General features: G+C 45.9%; 1 protein-coding gene across 1 annotated transcript in view; it reads left to right on the top strand.

Annotated features, from left to right (window-relative positions):
* Positions 1-22925, top strand: part of LOC135819841 (sushi, von Willebrand factor type A, EGF and pentraxin domain-containing protein 1-like) — a 278765-nt gene that overhangs the window by 19280 nt on the left and 236560 nt on the right. The window contains exons 4-8 of the mRNA XM_065333124.1: positions 9411-9596; positions 13142-13297; positions 17341-17505; positions 18947-19132; positions 20223-20396. Of these exons, the coding sequence (XP_065189196.1) occupies positions 9411-9596; positions 13142-13297; positions 17341-17505; positions 18947-19132; positions 20223-20396 (867 nt within the window). The remainder of the gene's footprint in view (positions 1-9410; positions 9597-13141; positions 13298-17340; positions 17506-18946; positions 19133-20222; positions 20397-22925) is intronic.

Genomic DNA, 22925 nt, shown 5'->3' with positions numbered 1-22925 from the left:
AAAGACGCACACTCACACATGACAGGTTAATGTGGCTCTAGTAAAAAAAACACAACAAAAACAACACGGATGTAAAAAGGAGAAGAAACACATGGGAACGAGTTATGCAGAAACTATCCACGACTGTAACAAGATGATAAACGGTCAGAAAGTGGGATAATAGGGCACAAAAGTGACAGTCTACTGAGATATTGCTGACCCACTCAATTTGGGTGGTGTGTTGCTTTGCTGCTTCGGATTGTAGTGAGACCGCATTGTCATGTTATTAACTGGTCTCGTCATTGTCCTGTAACAGTCGGCATTCTTTGTTGCCGCGAGACTTAGCTTGTGCACATTCTCGTTGCGGTCACCTTCCCCTCTTTGGTCCTACTTAACCATGAACCTTCCAAGTTGGAAGGCTGTTGGTTTGCGCACTGGAGATGTGTTAGCGCTAGGTCTCGGGTCGCTGAATGTCTCAGTAGCCTGTCAGTTATGTGCCCTATAATTCCACTTTCTGACCGTTTATCATCTTGTTATAGTCGTGGAAAGTTGCTGCATAACTCGTTCTCATGTGTTTCTTCTCTTTGTTACAATTTATTACTGGCTCAGTATCCGAGCTTAAAAACATGTTCCTGTTCCTTTTCCCTTGCCTGTATTTCACCTGATGAGAAGGCTTGAAAGTATACTTGTGAAGACAAAAACTTTCAAGATGTTTGTAATGATCCTGAAGTGTGTCCTTTTTATGAGTATTATCGCATTTTTGTCTCAGAGGAAACTGTTTAAAAACATGGATCTCTGCTTTTCATTGCATAGTGAATCGTGGAAATCATTCGTGTTTGAACAAGAAACAGAAAATGAATGCTATATTGAATTGTTGCGGGGGAGTTTGAAGAGGAAGATGAAGTCTCCATGGTGTGCCTTCTGAACTGAAGGTTGGTTGACAGGATGGATGCACCTTGTCCTGATCTTCATATTGAGCCCAATTGGATTAAAATCCTTTAACGTGAAGTGATTTGAGAATAAGTTCCATTCGATGCGTGCTCGCAAATTCCATGAGGAGAGTATGTTTGCTCGACAGCCACTTGTACGAGAGAAATGATGCCAGTATGATAACGGTTAATCTCGAAGCAGTTATACACTCATACCTCGTTTATCCGGGCAGTCCGGGACCTTGCACTGCCCGTAACTTTGAAATGTCCGTAACTCCTAATCATATACATCTTGATGGGGAAAAGGCCATCGATATGGCATATGACGTCAATATTTCTACGAAAAGTGACAAAAGAGTAGTAATATTTCCCCTGAAACTCGCCCAAATAGTGCCCGGTAGACCGAAGTGCCCGTAACTTCGGGGTCCGGATAACCGAGGTATGAGTGTACTGCATAATCACTTTTCTTGACTCTCAACTTAAAAACCCTTTGGAGCTCATCGTTCGAATTCGAACGATGCCAATGTCATGTGTGCAAGTGCACTCAACGAGTCACAACTCAGTCAAATCTCAACCGAATTCAACAATCGAAATACCTACGAGGTAGCAGAGAATCTAAGCTGTCGGCTCGAAAAACTCCGGGGTCGATAGGAGCTAGTATACCAGGGCGGCAAGTGCTCGAAAGTTCGCTCGATTTCTCCTGCGTCAGCGAAGTGCATATTTCGTTCAAAAGTGGGATTTTCCCTCTTCCTGCCCACGCAGCGTGTGACATCACTCCCAGCGCTTTTTGTAACGGCTTTTGTGAGCCTGTTAGAAAAAATTTGAATGATTTTGAGGTAGCACGAGTGAAATGGCGAGACAAGGACTATTCCCGTTTTGGATTTGGTATTCAGCTGGCGTTCCTGGCATTCGGTAGCAGACAGCAATCGCTCTTCTGAATGAGTTTCAGCTCGCTGTTATCCTCGTTCCAAGAGCTTTCCAACAAGCCCAAGATCGTCAGAATCGGTGAAGTAGAACCAGCGTTATGATGGAAATTGGAACGAATATACTTGCAATTGCAGCTATCTCCTGACGTCGTGTGATTAGTGCAGTTCCAATTAACCCCAGATATTTTTTTGTACTTCAAGTTTCACTCACTGCTCCCATGTTTCAATTAATTATTAGGCTCGGCGGGAACTATATTCTCTGTGGCCAATGTGTACACAGAATTTCATAGTTTAAGAGAGCATGTGTGAGAAAACCAGAACATTTGTGCAAGTCGATCTCTGAGATTTCGCTCAAATGTTGCAGGTAAGTTTGCTTTGGGGTGTAGATCGACATTCCAAAGCGCGCCCAAAAATCTTTTGAAGGGAACCATGAAATTGACATAAATCTCAATATTGGCCCAAAATCGGCACGATTTATGGGTTTAAAAAACGAGCCACGGCACAGCGTACAAGAATAAGCTACGAACAAAACTCTATCAAGCCAACATTACCTCACCTTAGAAGAGTTCTTGGGGCAGCACCCACGCCATCATCCCAGAAGACGAGGGCAATCATCCCTTGACGAGACAAATGATTTTCTTTAAGGGGGCAGCCTACCCATAAATTTTATATGGCATTCAATTGACCGTAACTTTGGTGTTTTTCAATGGATTTGAGTGAAATTTTGACCACACACATTTCTGCCACTATGCTGGCCGTCAGGACATGATTTACAAGTTCTTGCGCCTCACTGACAGGCTTTCCAGGCCGGAAAAACTCAAATTTCCGGCATAGTGCCACGGTGTGCGAGCCACCCAGGAGCCAAACAAATGCATTTACAATTTTTTCACATTTTCGTGCTCATTTTGTTCGTGCGCGGGACTCAAACCTAGAACAAGTCCAGAAGCAGCCATGGGTGATGAGGTAGGGCCCCTCAACGAGGCCCTGGAATCTGTCGCAACGGAACGAATGGGCGTTCTCTCACACACTCCCACAGACCCAAGTCAATTTTTGAATTTTTTTAGGTTTAGCACGTGCTACGAGGTCGTACCTTTGATACAACATCCAGTGCTGGGACGTCCACAGCAAGCCATTTCCACAGCGCTGCACACCAAATCCAGGATACCCTCAGAAACCGGCAAAGACTACCACTCACGTTTCACTACTGCTTAGTACTGAATCCTACCTGACTTCTTGACACGACTCAAACTTGCCAAAGTCACTAAATCAACGTCAACTACAATTAAATCAAGCCACATATCTGCAACGTCACGAGGGTGCTGGCAAAAGTCCTGCTGCAATACGTGGCTCAAAAACCTGATTTTTTGGACTTGGAGCAAAATTCTGCACACTTTCACGTGTTTCCATGATACGACAAGTTGCGCACGGTCTGCTCACATTCAAATACAGAGCTGCCAACAAATGACAGCGTGCAACAAAAAAATCTTTTCTTGCAAGGGCACATTTTCGGCCATAACTCTTGAACGGCCGGTCAGATCGGGACCCAATTTTCAGAGAATTTGCAGCTATTCATGCTCTTTCAACTGACGTAGCACTCAATATGAATTTACAAATTCGATTTTTCAGCGAATTTTTGAGTAGTCTGCCACCTTAAAATAGCCAAAGTACAAGCGCTGATAAAACAGCAAGCTACGTCTACGGTACGGTTCTGCACACAGTCCCGCCACCTGAATGGGATAGAGCGAGCGTGATACAGACGACATGGCGACGCGCCGTTGACAAGCTCGATGCACATCGACTCACCGCTCACCGCTCCGAATCGCTAAGTCTACATAATATTATTTCAATAATGGCACTGGGGACGAGCCACTCCACACCAAACCTACACAAACTGGTTCGCGGCCTCCAGTCCTCACAACGACCTACTCTTCCAGACATGCTCTCCCAGGGGCAGACTCTCTCAACCCCCGCTGAAAAAGCAACCACCCTGAACGCTTTCTTCATCTCGCAGAGCCAACAGTCAGTCACAGGGTGCCACGAGGAACTTCCCTCCATTCCTTTCCCCCACACCCAATACCCCTGGCCTCACTACACTTGAGACAACAGCCCAAGAGATCTCAAAATTGCTGTCTAACGTCAAAGAGCCCGGCTATGATGGCATACCAACCCGCCTACTGAAAGACGCAGCCAGTTCACTTGCGCCGTTCCTAGCAACCCTTTTTAACATCTCCTTCGATCGTTGCACTATCCCGCAAGAGTGGAGAGACGCAACAGTCACCCCCATCCACAAGAAGGGCAGCAAAACCGAGCCCTCCAACTATCGACCGATATCGCTACTCAGCGTGACGTCGAAAGTACAAGAGAGGATAGTTGCTGACCGCATCTCGAAGCACATCCAACCCTCACCTCCCCAATGGCCAATCAGGCTTTCGGCCAAACGATGGCACCACACAGCAGCTATCTCGGTTTATCCATCAGATCACCGAGAAAAGAGACGCCGGGCAAACAGTAATTGCTTGCTTCTTCGACCTATCTTAGGCGTTTGACCGGGTGTGGCACCAAGGACTGCTTGCAAAATTGGCCCACCTCAGACTCGATGGCAAATGCCTCCAGTGGCTTGCCTGTTATCTCACGACAATGCATTTCTTCAGCACGCCTGAACTAACTGTCAAAGACGTCCAATGCTGGTGGCGTGACCCGAATTCTTGCTCTTGACGTGACCTGCACATTTGACAAAGTGTCGAACCGTGGTTTAGTGGACAAAGACAGATGTATTGGGCTTACTGGCCACCTGCTCTCATGGTTGAAAAAGTACCTAGAGGGCCACCATATCCGAGCCGTAGTCGGTGGACAAACATCAGCTACACATGTCATCTGAGCAAATGTGCCTCAAGGAAGCATCCCTGGGCCCACTCTCTTCTTGCTGTACATTGATGACGCGGAGGACCACCTTCCCCAATCAAACAGCCTCGCCACGTACGCAGACGACACAATGCTCTACAGGTGTATTCAGTGTCTCGGCAGCTTCGCAGTCGACTTTGGTTATCTCCAGACCGCCGTCAATCCCCTTGCTGCCTGGGATGCGACCTGGCGAGTGACATTCGAGCGCACCAAGTCATTCCTGCTGCATGTGAGCCACCGCTGTCCACCCTGGGATTGCCCTCCAGTCACATTCAGCGGTGAAATGATTCCTGAAACCCAGTGCTGGAAGATACTCGGTATAGCCTTCTACAGTCAACCGACATTCTGCCAGGAAATTCGACAGTCAGCCCTGCATGCCGCACAACCACTGGGCTACCTGAAGAAGGCCTTTGCAGTGCTTGACCCTGGCTGCCGACTCGCGGTCTACACCGGCTTTGTTAGCCCAGCATGGCATGCTAATCTAAATGGGTGATTCTCAGGCGGTGCTGGCTCAACTACTGTACTGCGGAGAGCCCTGCATCAGATCGCCGAATGAGCATATCTGCCAAGCCTTGAACTCTGGCCCAAAGTTGCTGCTCTCTGCTATCTCTATAAAATCCATTACCTGACAGGCCCACAGATGTTAACCCGAATGCTGCCCCCCCCCCCCCCCCCCCACCTCTCCCCCCTCCCAAGCGGTACCAGCTCACGAACAACATCCTGCCAACACCAGGCAGCAGGCGCGGGTGGCGACTGGTCACTGCTACCAGCTGCAGTCTCATATCCCAGCCAATTCCCGCAGCAACATCCGTCGGTGGTTCTCTGAATGAGTGCTGGTCATCTGGAAACAGTTGCTTTGCCAACACCTCCGGGATCTGCCCGACTAGAAAAGGTTGTAGTCCTTCAAGTTCCGCGCTCGAGCCACTGGGACTACAACCGACCGGTTGTAGGGACTCTGCGTCGTGGTTTGTGGACAGTGAGTCCACGCACAATTATCATGGATGGTTATGTGCTGCGTGCATAGGCGAATGTTTGTGTGTGTGCGTATGTACATCGGTGGTATGTGGTTGTTTATGTGAACGTATGATAATAATCTCTTTATTAATATGCGCATATGTGTGTGTTTGATGCGCCCTAGCTAACTTATAAGTTATGCACGTAGATATTGTCAATGCTGCCTTTCAACTGCACAGGTCCACCGCACTATCGTCCGAGATTTACATAATAATATTATGTAAACAAATTGCGGGGATACAATAATTTGATAAACGCATTAAATAAGACAAGCTGAATCGACATTGGTGGATACTTTATACAAAAAATGAATGTAGAACGACTGAGACACTCCTACCTAGCGTATCACCGGCTCCCACACCAACACCAACAACGCAATCTACAACAACCACAACAAACCACCATGCAATCCCACTATTCAAAGACCACGATGATCAACAGCCAACTACAACAGAAGCTACACATCCAACGGACAAGGGCGAATGGAGGACGTGACAGCAGGTTGACGCCCGAGTCAAGTTCAATGGACCGGGCCAGGCGGGATGGACGAAACAAAGAGGGCGCAGAGGAATTGGAGGAAAGAACGGATGGCGAAGGAAGCAGTCTGTCCAAAGATTTGCGGTTTCTAATAAGACAAACACCGTATTTTCCGGTTGTGAATCGACCTTTCACGACTGAAAATAGAAGAAGAAAGGTTGGGGTCGACTTACAACCGGGAATTATTTGTATGTTTAAAAAATGACCTGCACTGCATGCACGAGTGCACCGTGTGCACACATTTGTGCCAGTTTAGTGGCCTTTTTCAAGGATTGGGACGTTATACCCTCCACTAAGGAATGTATACAGGATTTGTTGATGTGTTAGTAGCAGGGAGTAGTTAGTAGTGGTTCGTTAGGTGATAACTTTAGAGCGCAGAATTAAAACCTCCAGAGACGGTGTCGACTTATAACCAGAGTCGACTTACAACCGGTAAAATACGGTATTTAAAAAACGCGATTCGCGTAATAGGGGATTCACACGACGGGCAAACTCACGTGTGTGGTACTCTTTTTACGTTTGTGCTTTGGGCGCGTGTAAAAACAGCGAGAGTACTTGATTATGGTACTCAAGTTAATGAGTACACAGACCCATGCGAGATTTGCACGGGTCTGTTCTCCGTGTGAATCCGATGGGCAGCTTGTCCACTTTTATACAAACGTGTTTTCATTCATTTTCACGTCCTATGAATAGCCTATAAGTATAATAGTACTGGTTTAGGGCGCACTCACACTGCGACCATGAGCACGCGTCCATGCGTCAGCAAAACGCAGAAACGTGGCAGTCGTGCTCACACTAGGCCTCGTTGGCGTCTAGACGTGAAGTTGTCACATAAACTTTACGAATTGCGGTTCGTACCCAAAAGAGTTCATAATAAGAATTTTTCGCATGTTGCATGTTGAAGGAAGTGCTTCGTGGCTCGTCAAAGTTTCTTGAAGTCAACGAAATGGAATCTTAATATCATGTAGGTTTTGAGTCTTGAGAGGCTGACATCCAAGCGCTTTCGCTTTCCTGTCAGCGTGGTCAAAACAAATGCCAGTGGAAATGCAGGTAGTTTCCGTTTCTTTTGTTTGTTGCTGAGATGAAAACTGTGTTTTCGTATGATACGGAACTGAATTTCTTGAGGTATAGCATTCTTTCATCACAGAAAAGTAGAAAAGGATGATTTCCCAAACCGAAAGTGAACGAGGACACTGTAGAAACTGGTCACCGACACGATCAACTGACAATGAAGCAAATAAAAACAGATTTGAAATCGTCCAAAAAGGGCAAAGAGTACATACAATCATGTATATGGCGGTGCGCGCGTGCAGGACTGCAACTACAAAAAGTGCAAGAGGATGACATCGACAACGGCCGAGTTTCATGAATCAACACACCGGAATTTGAGAAATTGAACCTACTTCCGGCCAGGTTGTACACAAATACGCTTTACGTCTACGATCATGTCGCCGCCAACGCCGCTAAGTGGCGGCACCCCCCTCCGGAGGTTGCGGTTACGATTGGAAACGTGATCGCGACGATTTGGTCAAGTTCATTACGTTGTCATGTAACTTGGCCGCATGGCCGCATGGACGCTGGTTTTGGTCGCAGTGTGAGCGCTCCCTTAGAGCAAATCGCATGACCCGCAAGCTTGTTTTCTTAGTCTGCACTTTACAAAATTAATGGGTTTTATATTTCTTTCTATTGACTCTCTTAGTGCCACTTGTGTAAGAATATATTTTTTGGAGTTAAGATGAACTCAACGTTTTCATAAATGAAGCAGCTCAGTTATATCCCCACGGATATTTTCGAATGATGGATTTCTGGAATGATACGGAGGACAGGCAAACCACAGTGAAAAGAAAATCGTCTTCCTCACGAGGGTTCCTGAACGAAGTTCGATAAATGCCTTTTCCTGGCACTTGCGCTTTCCCACTCGCGGGACCAATTCCAACGACGTTAAGTTTCAACGCAGGAAATTCGGATATAGTTAACTTGAAACCCACTGAAAATGTCAATGTTTTTGATAAACAATATCATGGTTTGCCACTAAAAAAATAGAAAAACCTGCGTTGTGCATGCTTCACGTTCTCTACTTGCGACAATTTTGTTCGTCCGAGCGAGCACACTTCCGGCTTTGCCCTGGTTATATCTATCCTTACTGACAGAAAACCGATGTGCCGAATCGATTGCCAAGGTCTTGCTGAACGCATAGATAGGTCGATTGTTGCTCTCATGTGTGTAAAAGTGAAGAAACGAAGTTATTTGTAAAATTTATACAAAAGAGAAAGACCAAGGAACTACAAGTTACGCTATACTGTCCACTAACACCACCAGTTACTAACCAAGCAGCTCATGCTATGACATTGCACGACACTGACCGACGGTACTGACGTTCTACAACTAACTGGCTAACAGCTCTAGCACATCTAGGATGCGCACTCCAACAGCCTTCCAACTTGGATGGTTCTAAGTTATAGAAATAACATAAGGAGGGGAAGGTGAGCGCAACCAAGATAAGCACGAACGCTCACCTCCCCCTCCTTATGATATTTCTATAACTTTTCTTTTACGGGATGTCGTCGCCGCAGCCCCACCTCGCTCGTTTTCCCAAGTGTTCCGAAAACTTCAACTCAAAGTTTTAGAAAGAAAGAAAAAAAGAAAAAACACGCAAAAAAACAAAACAGCATAATAATGTATAATACCTACTTAGGTCAACAGCAGCAAGTTCAACTTCAAGTCTACAGTCTACAGTCTACAGTGTGGTCGTATACGCACCTAGTGGATCTAGCAATCACTGAAATAAACTATTTTTTGGGGGCAAATAAACTATTTTGTTGCATGCAATATTGCATATCTTTGGCCGCGGCGCGAAAGGTGCTGATTCGCTGGAGTACGGGCAACAATCACGTGCCATGTGATAACTGGAGTTCATTCCCCTTATTTACTTTTTAATTTTTTGTTGAAACCCTGTGTACGGGGAAATATGGTACTCATTATGGGCTCCTTACGCCGTCCACGTTACTTAGAGGGTTAACATAATAATGTGGATTTTGTAGAGAGAGAAAACCCCCTTATTTTGCACTTACTGGGTTCATTAAAGAGAATGGTGGACAAACATGATACATGTTCTTGTCTGCAGCTCCTACCAACGCAAAGTGTCTACAGAACCTTCAGTTCGCATATGGAACAGTAAGCTATCCGTCAGGCAATGTCTTTCCATCTCAAGGATTCTACACCTGCAACCCAGGGTACTTTATCACTGGCACAAGAGTCGCTGAATGCGGGCAGGATGGCAGCTGGGGGTCTGCTACGGCATCTTGTACAGGTAAGTTGGTTGTTAAACGATGCTCTTCCATAAGTAGTACTTTGCTCTCACGAAATGGCGATCAATTGTGAAGCACAGCCGGACAAACCTGTGCAAGTATAATCGATGTTGCATAGTCTGACTTTTCTTCTTGGTACTCGGCCTAGGCGCACTGATTGCTCTTCAAAGACCTAACAAAAAGAAGGAACCACCTGGAAATCTTTGTCCCATAGTGCTTCTAACTGCCCTCAGGAAGGCGGGGTCAATTCTCACGTTGAAACGCATCTCACATAGAGTTAATACCTTTCTCAGTGACAACCAGAGCGGATTCCGGGCAGGACGATCAACGGCAGATGCATTTTGGTGTTACAAATGGCTTGCAGCAACAGCCCCGAAATAAGTATGTCATTGAAATTCTCGGTATAGACATATCAAAAGCATTTGACACCATTCAGTGACACCGAATTCAGGCCGTTTAGGAGAACGCCCTACTTCTGGATGACGTACGTTTGGTAAAGTTACTCATCGCTAACACGACGCTGAGTGTTCGATTTTGAAGTTTCGAGTCAACCCCCTTTCCACACAATAGGCACTCCATTGGGAGATTCACATTCCCCTATGCTATTTGTAGTCTATCTAGACGCAGCACTGCGGGATGTCGTCGCCGCAGCCCCACCTCGCTCGTCCTGCAGATAACACTCTACCAGTCTACATCATCTACGTGGACGACACCGATTTTGTCAGTACTTCATCTGCTTGGCTAGCACAGCTTGAACCTCTTACCGCAACAGTCCTCGAGCAATGGTATCTCCAGCTCAACGTAGAGAAGACCGAACACAAAAAACTCACCCGGCAGCAGGATCGAGTCTCGGAAGAATGGAGAATGACGAAAAAGTTAAGTTCCCAGATTGGTGACGACAAAGACATCCCCAAGTAGCTCGTCACAGCATCCTACAGAGCAATGTATAGTCTTTGAAAACAGAGGACATTAGTGCGTGAAGAATTGAATCTGAGGCTGTGCAACGCATTGATGATTCCAGTCTTACTGTACAACAGCGCCACCTGGACACCCACTTCAATGGCCGAGGCCTAACTGGATTCGATGCACCGCAAGCAGTTGCGTAGTCTCGTCGGTATTAGGTGGCCTCAAACAATAAGCAATGCTGCTCTCTACAAGAGGTAAAAAGCACAACCCATAACTAACTTTGTTCGCCTAGCCAGATGGAGACTCTTTGGCCATATACTGTGCATGCCTGACGGATGCTCTGCGGTGGCGGCTACGATCAACTACTACCAGTTCAAGGAAAAGGTGTGGTGAGGACGGCCAAGAACGACTCTGCCTAATGTGCGTGACCTGCAGAAAGTGGGGGAGGGGACTCAAGACGTTGTCTGATCCCCTTTCCCTCCAGGAGATTGCACAGGCAGAGGGGAGTGGAAGGACCTTTGCAAGGACCTCTGCAAGTCCCATGGTGGCGTCTACGACTAAAATCAAATAAAATCTCTCCAAAATATCACATTAATGCTTTTCATAACTGCTTTGGTTACATCTTTAATACCAACAAAATTCCACTCTTAACATTGTGCGTGGATTTGCATCCACCTGCCAACATTTCACTGGATTTTTCTCAAAACGGAGTTGCCAATGCCCTTTATCCTGTGTCTGCGTCCGCTGACATCGACGCTTACGTGCATAATAATAACGAGAGAGCTTGGAAGCTCAGGGCCCTACGCTATGCTTTTTTGCCTTGATGACCTAGAAAAAAAAGCATAGGGATGTTACAAATTCTTATAAATTTCTACTTTTTGTTTTTAGACAAAACCTGGGATTAGAACCTGCACTATCGCCCTGCATGCATCCCCCGATACACTTCGCATACATACTCATTCTTCCAAGTTGCTTCAGGTTATGATCTTGTACTTGAAAGCCCTATTTGAATATGCATTGCGGTCAGCCGTCTTTGATTGTACTGTACGGGACGGGACAGGTACGGGACAGGTATGGGACAGGTACGGGACAGGTACGGTTGAGGGTAATACGACACCATTTACCGCCTTGATGACGGCAAAAAAAGAATAGGGATGTTATTAGTTTTTCAATTTTCCTATTTTTTCAGACATTACCTGGGATTCGAACCCGCACTATCGCCCTACATGCATTCCCCCATACACTTCGCATTCATACTCATTCTTCCAAGTTGCTTCACGTTATGATCTTGCGTTTGAAAGCCCTATTTGAATAGTGCGGCCAGCTGTATGTGGCCAGCTGTGTTTGATGGTACGGTACGGGACAGATACGGGATAGTGCCAGGCGTGACACAAGCACACAAACACACAAACAAACAAACACCAAATTAAAGCTGTGTGGACCCTGGCTAGCGCCAGACGTTACTGAAGTAACGTCTTCTACATAGCTACGGAAATAATAATAATAATAATAATCTTCACTAGTTTGAGGGAAAGAGACAAACGGGAAAAGTCTGAAGAAAAAATTGACTGTCACCACCAGGACTCGAACCAGGGACCCTCGCTTGTAGCTAGCGGTGCTCTAACCACTGAGCTATGGTGTAGTCGTCATCCCAGCAGAGACTGTTCAACATTTTCTTCTTTAATAATAATATGCAGCCAAAAATGCAGCCACTTCATCTCGCATCCAAATATACATCACCTCCAGACTGTCGGCTTGAATTCTGTCCAAAAACGATAGATAACTTTAATCTAAATTCCAGGTTCATATCCAAGAAGAAAATGGAAGAGCAACTGCTATGGTTTCTTTATCTGGCAATAAAAACATGGGAAATATAGTGCCACACGATAGCAAAGGATAAAGGGAAACAAAAACAGCAGAAAACATCACACTGCTAGCTCTGCCACTTGACATGGTTAGCATTTTACCATACACCCTGACCATGGGACTATACCGTTTTTTTGTTTGTTTTCAAGACATAGTTGGCATTTTCGGTTTCTGAACTGTAACGTAACCCCAGTTAGAATCTAAAAGTTGACAAAATTGCTTTGGTTCCGGTGGTGAATATCTCACCTACACCTTTGAAGCTCAACTCGCTGTATCTGTCATTCGTATTGCGCCAGATCATCCTATGTTTGGCGGTAGGATTTGTTCTTACGATTTGTTTTGGTGCTGGCGTTAAATGTCTCACTTACAACTCTGCCACTGATTCTACTATGCGGGATTATGCTGTTTTGGCGGTAGGACTTTGTCATAAAACCGCTTCTTTTTGGCTGGCATGGCATCATTATTTCATTTCTTACCTGACGATGGCAATTCTGCCGAAACGTTGTGCATAAAATCAATCGGTTTGTTTTGCAGTGCTGTGGGAATGGGTGTGTCCACACTACTTCTCTCTACGGATGAAGCTGCAGGATGCCTCGAAATTACTTCTCATTTCTCTTCAGTTCCTAAAATAGCAGTTTGATGTGTGTTTATGTGGGTGCATGTTGGGAAAACGAATCTGCATAGGTGTTTAACGTTGTGCGGATGTATGTATGTATTTGTTATGGTTGTATATTCATGTGTATGTCTGTATGTTTGTGTTCGTCCTCATCTCCAGCTTACAAATGTCCTGCGCCAACCCTAGCTAACGGCTTAATAACGGGTTGTGCTCCTGTGTACACGGCTTCATGCAACAGTGGATATCAGCTATCTGGCAGCACCACTGTCACTTGCATGAGTGCAACCACAAACACACCTGTACCAACATGTGTCGGTATGTAATCTACCTGTGTGGCATGCGTGTTATTTGACGTTCACGAGATCCTGATCAGATTGTTATCAGGTTGTGGATCAGGGCGACTCTGGGGAATTTATTTTCACCTACTACACTGCGGCAGATGCGGAAAACTCGGCTTCCAGCCGAGCCTCGCGCGAACCGTGAAATTTATTTAATTTTTATTATACTCTTGCCACTTTCCCTCTCAACAGCTTTCAAGTGAGAGCCAGGGATTAGAGAAACTTTATGAGAGCATGTCTGCGAAAACCAGAAAAGCTGGGCTGGGCCTTCTCTCCGATTTCGCTCAAATTTTGCAAGTAGGTTTCCTTTAGAGTCTACAAAAACCATGCAAAAAGGATCGTTGCATAACTTAAGGACACCTTGGAAGTGTGGACCACCTCGAAAGTGGCCCAAAAATACGACTAAATATTGGGTCCAAGAACGAGCGCTGGTACAGAGTGCACAATTGAGCTGAGAACAAACCACCGACATACCAGCATTGCCTCACCTGAGTAGCCTTCACATCACCACCACATATCGCCATGGCTACATCCAGGAAAGCAATGGCCGTTATCTCCCAATGTCAATAATTGCATCTCTAAAAAAACAAATTTCAAGGGCCTTAGAAGGAACCATTTACGGCGTCTATTTTCTCAACCATGCACTGTGGGACAGTGGACTATCTCCATTACCACCCAGGACATGTCTTGTAAAAAGAGTTCCCCGTTTCCTAGAAATAAAGAAATTTGAATATTTTCACTTCACCACATTGCAACATTGCCAGTTTTATACCCGACGACGTAAAGCTCCTCCTCAAGCTCCAACACCAGGCACCGCTCCAGATGCCAGCACGCCAAACACTGCAGCTTGGTCACCTCTACCAAGTCTGACAAGAAATTTGAACAGACAACCCTTGTCACTCCAAACAACAACAAATTCCTTCCCTGAACGACTCGAATTTCACTAGCAGCAAAGCTCTACAGAAGTGCAAACAAGATTGAAGAAATCTCGATTTTGGCGATAAAGCACTACATTTTTGCGTCCGGAAACTGGCCGTGCGCCGACCACCGCGTGACATATCAGATCGACGGATTTGATCGAGTTGATCGACAGTCAAGATCAGAATCAAAATCTGGATGATCAGGTTGATCGGCAACATCAGTTTAATATGCTATGACCTATCCCAACATCTTGCCACAACCACGACTACATAACTCCACAACAGTTCGCCTACACCCTTCACAAATCCACTACAGATCAGCTCATTTTGCTTACCCACCAGATAGCAAACTGTACGGACATCGGTCGTGATTATGTGAAGAATTCTGGACTTCCAGAAGGTCTTCGACCGTGTGGACCATCAAGTCCACCTTGCAAAATTCAAGAACATCACTGACGCTCGGAACGACCACACTTTAGACTCTTTCAAAGAGGTTAACCCTTATCGTCTCCTTGGCTGCCACTTAGCAACTAGATGTTATGACTATCTAAAAGCTTATTGACCAGTGCGGGAATGAGCGTTTTCTGGATGTGCATGAACTAGCAAAGTTCTGGAATATTGTGAAGGCGTTGATGCCTGTCACATATATTCATTTATGTAACGTCCTTACAGGGATACCTCTTCTGGAATAGTATTTGTTGAGTAGATACACCACATTCGATAGACACGGTTAAGGACATATCAAGTATTTTGCTAGAATTGGACGATGTGGGGCTTCCTACTTGAGCTTCCTACTTTCACCATGTAAAACATATGGTTCTAGGTGGTCTACACTAAGAAGACCATTGTTAGTTCTTGCTACTTCTACCTTCTATGTCTACCATCTTTGCATCCTACAATATAATCTTGAAAATTAAATCGCAATGCCAGATTATTTGCAATGAAGTTAGATGGTAGTTCACTTCAATTTACCAGCGTGGTTAATACAGCAACTCTTTCTTCTCCATCAGTTTCTTGACCAGTAATGCACTGATCATGAAGTTATCAGTTATTACTTAGCGATCACCTTCTGCAGAATCCGGAGCCAATGAAGAGAGACGCCATCCCAGCGGCTGCCTACCCGTTTAGCCTGACGTGGGGGAGGAAGAGGTTTGGTTAAAGAGCCTTGTTAGCTCGTCAAGTAGTTAGAAAAGATGATCTACACAGCACCATCCTGGCGATAATGTGGTGTACCATCTCCAGGTTGCAGAGCTGCGATTCCTCTTCCTCAACACTATCCATTTCGGGGTTTCCACCACTCCTGCAACTGTTTCTTGCAAATCCATGTCTGGACTATCCCGCAATTCTTGTGGGCTCACTCTCTGGAGGCTCGTAAACCTCAAGAATTTCTGAATACACAGGTGGTTAGGTGTTGTGACTTACGATTCACCCTTATATCACAGAATAGATCCACCATTGCCAATGGTCACTACACTTGAACATCTATCAACTGAAGATAAAGTGGGCAATTTCGCGTTCTTGGCATAAGATTCATGCATGGCAATAGGCTACATCCATTCAAGTATTTCCTTGGCCGTCAGACCGCACTGGCTCCTCTGGGGCAATTTGCAGGAAAATGAAAGGGAATGAGCAGTATCAAGGACCTTAGCTGAAGAGTGTGTGTGTAATCTGTGCACTAATGTTAACCCGCCCCAAATTCACGATTCTTGCCCGACGGTTGTTTGTTGATCATATATTATTCCGTTCTGTATTCAGCAATTTTACTGCCCATGCACCTTTCTTTTGTCTGGTTGGCATACGAGCAACTCAGTATGGCCGACACCTTCGATAAGTGTTCATATTGTTTCTACCTAGCTGCAATAATGGCTTTTTTAGTGCAGGTGTCAAATGACACTGGTTGGTCGTTCTAGGTATTCGTACTCGCCATTATGGTACATCACCAATTACAATTCAAAGGTTTATGGCAGACGAAAGAAGAAACAAAACTAGGAATACTCGTAAGATTTGAGCTTATTCTGATTAGCCATATTTCGGTAATTCCAAAAGTTTGACTTGCACCTTGTCAAATGACAACATTGGCTCTTCTAGGGTTAAAATAATTTGGAACTTATCACCTCTCCACATTGCACTTTTGGCCAGCATTTAAAGCCTAGTTCACATTCGACGGAACGCTGATGCAAGGACCTGTCGGGAAGGCTGGTGCCAGCTGCAAAATCTGATTCGTATGACACGACATGCTGCATGCTTGTTGCGTCGTTCAACAGCGAACGGCGACAGTCATCCGTGACAGGGTGACTTTTGGACCTAATTTCTTGTTTTTCTGGACTTCTTTTCAATTATGTTTCCTTGAATGAAGTGGACTCAAGTTCACAATACCAGTTTTTCATGAACACCAAAAAGTAGCTTCGAAAGGTGTGCCATTCAAATAATTACTCCAGGAACTGATAAAACAGTTCGTCTCATGAACTATCCCTAAATACCATACCTGACATCAAGCTTTATCTTGCTAAAATTCGACTCAAGTCGTGTTAGCCACTCTGCGAGTTATCATGGGAAGCTCAGTGTTCGAAATGCCAATTTTTTTTTAGTCTGCGCACGCCGCCCTCTCCTGTTCACACTCAAAATGCAGCTGTTTTGTACCCTTGCGTCCCCATCTACGCATGTCTACGTCGGTCCCGTCGGTCCTTACGTCGCGTCCCGTGGCGCCCCGTCGAATGTTTACTAGGCCTAATACATCAACTTCCTCAATATGGTGTGTTGAAAGCACGCCAATGATGAAGTGCTCGTTCTATTATAAATTTTAATCTATTGAATTATTATCTGGCGGGGGGGGGGGGGGGGATCTTGGTGTATAGGTCTCCTTCCCCTCCACTTTTCTGGTGCTGTTGTGGTATCCTGACTCTGATACCAATGTCCAGTGAACTGGCTGCCGACTCACCAACACGGTTGCTTTGTAGCACCCACATTCACCTTGTTCTCTATTGTCTCTTTCCCGGTGGGGCAGTGTTATTCAAGGGAAACATGTGGATTCAACCATTTTCTATTGTCTTCCTATACTGAACTCTATTCACAATGAAGATCCATTCTGTTGTTTCTACAGAGCAATGCCCTGTTCTGGCGATATGCAATGCAATATACGAAACGACAATAAGAGTGGTTGGAACGACTGTGGCGGTATCTTGCAGCTCAGGATTTGAAGAAATGGGACCTGCCACAGTCACTTGCATGACAGGTGGCAGCTGGTCAACAATGCCGACGTGTGCCCGTGAGTTGCTCCATTACCTATCATTTGCTTGCTTGCTTGCTCTCTCTATCCCACTTTCTCTTTTTATTCATCCATACAGTTCAATTTAATAATTACAATCCAAGGTGAGCATACACCTTTCCTGCAAGTGAATCTCCCAAAGCCCTTCATCTATTTTCGAAGTTTTGTTCATAGCGCTGACTTGGAACAAATGGGTACAGCGTTGCTAATGACCGAGGGTTTCCCTACCCTTTTTGAAAGTCCATGATCGTCACTTCCTCAGCTCGCCATCTAATTCTGGTTAAATTATGGCCTTAACAGAGGTGCTGATCAGATGTTTTACGAACCTGTTTAAGCTCAACTGAAGGCCGAATTCCATAAAATAATATGACACAGGTGTTGTATTCTCCTGCAGGTTTGCTGAGTTAAGGGGTTTATTTGCTTTGTAGGATAATAGCAAATCAGAAAATTGATAGTCTAAGGCGGCGAAAATCGCAAGCTCCAGTATCAGGAGTCGCAGATACTGCAAATATTGACAAATCCAACGTAGTGGGGTGTGAAACATAAAAATGGACACATGACGCATTGTCCGCATTGTTTTCAGTGGGGTTGACCAGGCACCATTCGCCATGCATACAGTTGCACTGCCGCCTGTCAGTTGATAGGCATCATTGCATGCAAATATGATCACTCCATATGGTACTCTGGAGCTGCTGACTATTGAACCACTTATTGATGGGGTAAATGCTGGACACGCTGTTATTTACTGCGAGTGGCGCGGGGCTCTACGCACCTCACTGGAGGTGTGAGGCTGGAACTGTACTTGTATCACTGCTGTAGCGTAGTATCTACTTTCCTCACCGTTTGTGCTTGTGTTGTCATGCATATGAAGCAATGCACCCGCCACGACGTGCTTGGCACATCTCTACGCGCGCTGTCACTAGGTACCGCGCTTTGCTTCCTTCTTTTATACTGCTGTTGTTTCCATGTCCACTTCATTCCTGATGATGGTCATGAAGACCGAAACGTTGAAACGATACCCCTAATGGATTTGTGTGAAATGCAGTGCTCTCTTGAGAGTAGGCAGGTTGCCTGCAAACGATTCAAGTATAATGAAGCTGCGTGTAGCGTCTTTCAAATTTTGAAAGAGCCCAAGTTCATTAATAGTTATTTTTCGACATGTGATAAAAGATGGGTCATGTTGTGAGACCAACCGACAAAACCCGAGGAAAGTATTCACTGTTTTTTTCTTCCCAGTTCTCTGAAGGTTATAAACAAACCTTATTCTTACATTCACTGGATATTATCGTGATGTGCTCTTTCTCTTCGGATGGTACCTTGTCGATAATCTGCAGTGCCATGAATTGCATATCATGTTCGCAGACCATAATATTCTGCTACTTGCGTATGCGAAATGCACCCTGTTATTGTGTTTTGCCTCAATTCCCATGCACCTATTCAGCCACTACATGCCCTGCAGCACCTGTGATTACCAATGGATACGTCAGTGCAACTGTGGCTAGTTTCACAATTGGAGGTACCGCAAATGTCTCATGTCTTCCAGGGTATGAAATAACAGGGACTGCCACCATCACTTGTGGTAGTGGTGGTCAGTGGCCTAGTGGTGCTTCTCTTCCTACGTGTACATGTAAGTTTTTCAACTGTCTTTTTCAAACAAACCTTGAACCAGTGTTTCATAATATTTCGTCATGCGTTCAACTATTGTGTAAAATTACAAAAGAAGGTTCTACGTCTTCAGAGAGACCTTGGCTATGGACTACAACTATCGCTTTGACTCATTGGTGCATAATTGGCGCACGACAAATCTCGAAGCTAGTGGGCGATCAAAAATGCGCATTCAAACATTTGGAGTCACCGTCACGCTAAAAATAATTCTGATATCTTCTCGCTTACCTATGCGTTTCGGGGCTGGAAATCCTTCGGGTTTTAAGTATTTTCACAAGACCGTCGTCTGGTTTCTATGAGCCATGATTTTACAAATCAGCGAGCCACTCGTGGTAGATCGCGCTGCGCATATTTTTTGCGCATACCGCGCAACACGCGAATTATGCTTGGTGTTGTAATTTCTATGAGCGGGTGGCTGCCATCATTAGCTTTCCTGAGAGTGGTTGTTTGTAAGAAATGGCCAAAGGAGAGTAGAGATATCACAAAAGTCGTATTTTGTAGACTGAATTGACTGAATTGCGAAAGTTGCAATAATAATGGGTAGTAAAAGGGAGACTTCCCAATGGCGTGTCAAAGGCAACATGATGTATGAGTACATCGTTTGAATCGCTTGAATCCAAGTAGTTCGGGACAGTTTAATCGTAGTTCTACATTGAGTTTGAGCCCCGAATCGAAGGAAATTGTTGAGCACGACGGGGACACTGTTGACGAGGCTAAGGGCGTCCTTGGGGTGCTGTAAGCACATGAAAGATGACCAGCAGGGAAGAGCTTTCCAGGAAACTTTAAATTGTGAAATCCGTTGACAAACGAGCTGCTGTCTTCACGACTGTACTGAAGCACTGAATCACAGTGCTCAGATGCAGTAACCCTGCTTTGAACCCTGAATGCTTTAATAACTCATTTATTGCTGCCTATGCATTTGCGAAAATATCCACTAGGCGAGGGTAATTAACTTCTGAAAAAGGGGATAGGTAGATTCTTTACGGATGTCTTTATTAAAAACTCTGTGTGTGGATGATGGAATGTTTATCATCTTATTGTGTAAATTGCAGTACGAATGTGTCCAGCACTTACCCCACCAATAAGTGGTTCAATAGTCAGCAGCTCCAAATTACCTTATGGAGTGACCATATTGGCATGCAATGATGGCTATCAACTGACAGGGAATAGTGCAACTGTATGCATGGCCAATGGTGCTTGGTCAACCACAACGCCGACATGTACAAGTAAGGTTTGAATCCAATGTGCACAATGCATCATATGTTGATTTTTATGTTTCAGACCCCGCTACGTTTGATTTGTCAATATTTGCAACATCTGTGACTCATGATACTGGAGTGTGCGCTTTTCGCCGCCTTCAACCGTGAAGTAGAATAGTTCGCCTCTCTCTCTCCACAAGTATTTGATACCATACTGCACGTTTATTTATTGCTTCAAGTTATAGATTTTGAACTTGTACGTCGTGTTCTTCGTTTTGAGACTTTGCTTACCGTTCTGTTCTGTTATCCATACTCTGCATTCTCCGCGCCTGCTCTGTTCCTTTCTTCTCTTGCTATTATCATGTTTCCTTTCTTCTCTGACTCACTGACTGTCAACTTGTCTAGTTTTCGAATTGTTTCATTGTCCGCCAGATCGCAGAGATCGTTTCCTGCATCGTAGCTCACGGTTACTTTTCGAACACATTTTTGCGTAGGCATTTTCACGAGTTATGTTGATGTCATGCGCTTTCAGCTACGCGTCATTATTGTGAGCATGCGCATTGCTTTTGCCTTCTGCCTTATTTGCATGCTGCGCTTGCTGCAAAGGTTAGCGTCCCCACGCTTGCTGGCCGAAGCCCCATTGACCGCGCCGCGTGCGTACTCGCACACGTCAGCCGGGCTTCTCCACGTCGCCTTGCCCCGCCCCCGCCGGTTCCGTGGAGTTCCGGTTTTATTTCTCCTTGTTGATTAGCTCTCCCAAGATTGAGTTGTTGTTTTCTATATCCTTAATACCTAATTAATTCAATTCCAAGTATCAGTCCTTTTATTTACACTACTGTCGGAGTCCGCCGTTGAGAGTGCGGTGTGCATGTGCGGAGTAGTAGTGGTGAATAATTGTTGTGCGTGCGTTACACAACAGAGTGGTGCCGAAACCCGCCTTGGATTTGAGGATCGTTGGGTCGTTTGTGTTGTAGTGTTCACCTGTGTTGGTGCGTTTGTGGCAGTGGTCGGTGACCGTGCTTGTTTCCCGCAAGCTGTTCTACTAGCGTTTAGTATCGTTATTCGTAGTGTGTTCTGTTCAGTATGAGTCTCAAGCTGGACAATTTCCTTCGTCCCTTCAAGGGCAAGGGGGACGATTTCAATGCATTTCGCTCGAAATTTGGTGTGTTGGCCAAAATATCAAAATGGACGTCGGATGACGACAAGATGAAACACCTTCCGCTCTTTCTGGACGGCGACGCGTTTCTTGTGTATGATCGATTGTCGGACACCGACAAGGCAGATCCGGATGTTGTGTTCGGCAAGTTGTCATCTGCGTTCGCCGTGACGAAGTCGCAGGCATACGGCCTGTTTGTACAGCGTAAGCTGAAACCCGATGAGTCGGTGGACGCGTACGTCGCCGATCTGCAGCGGTTGCTGGGCCTGTCTGGTCACAGCGCGACTGATGATGAGGATACTGTCGTGATAGAACAGTTCATCAGTGGGTTACCCGTAGAATTTATCCAGCCCCTGCGCATGGCCACAGCTGGGAAAAAATTGAAAGTGTCCGAGTGCGTGGTGCAGGTACGTGCTCTACAAGCTACGCATGCTGATTGTACACGCAGTCCGATGGTGGTCGCCAGTGCTGCACCTGGAGGTAATGGAGGTGCGTCCCGCAGCGTATTTTGCCACCAGTGCCACGAGCCTGGACATATTCAGCGGAACTGTCCTCGCCGAAAGAGGCACCATGATCGGCATGGCGGTGGAGAACGAACATGCTTCTTCTGCGACAAGCCTGGCCAGGTCAAGTCTACGTGCCCGGAGCGCAAAGCTTGGATGGCGGCTTCCGCTGGCAAATCTGCTGCCGGGGTGTCAAAAGCTGACAAGAAAGCCCCAGTCCTGTGCATTTCAAGTGCCTCTGGTCCTGGCACCCTCCCGAGAATGCATGCGGACGTACGTCGTTGTGGTGTCAAGTGTAACTGGGAACGTGTCACCGCTGTTATTGACAGTGGGTCAACCCATACACTGATCTCTGCTAGCTGCACCTCAGTACTGCCCGCCAACTGCCCGGTCGATCGCACGTCGAATGTGCTCGTTGCCTTGGATGGCCAACCATTGCCTGTCGTTGGGACTGTTCGCCTGACGCTGAAACGTACTGACGGCCCAGTCCATCTCTCACCAATCGAGGTTACAGCCACTGTCGTCAAGAGTTTGGATGCTGTGGATGCCTCCGTGCTGATCGGGACAGACCTCATTGCTGCAGCTGGTGGTCTCAGCCTACAGTATGACGATGACAACTTATTGTGTGGTGTCCGTTTCGGTCAGGCCGTGACTGCAGCTGTTCCAGGTACTCCTCCGATGGTGCATCCTTCTCCGTATGTGTCCGTAAGTTCTGATGGTGATGACACTGTGTTGCATACGGATGATGGTGAGGCCAGATGGCGCGCGGACAAGCAGTACTGGGAGGTGAAATGGTCCTGGAAAGATGATGTTGCACCCAGCGAGCCTGTCGGCCATGGCATCGGCGAGTATTCTCGCTCCAAGCTGACACCAGACCAAGAGGGTCTTTTCCAGGCC

Source organism: Sycon ciliatum, chromosome 6 (genome assembly GCF_964019385.1).
Source record: "Sycon ciliatum chromosome 6, ocSycCili1.1, whole genome shotgun sequence".
Taxonomy (NCBI): domain Eukaryota; kingdom Metazoa; phylum Porifera; class Calcarea; order Leucosolenida; family Sycettidae; genus Sycon; species Sycon ciliatum.
This window is presented reverse-complemented; position numbering and strand designations above follow the sequence as displayed.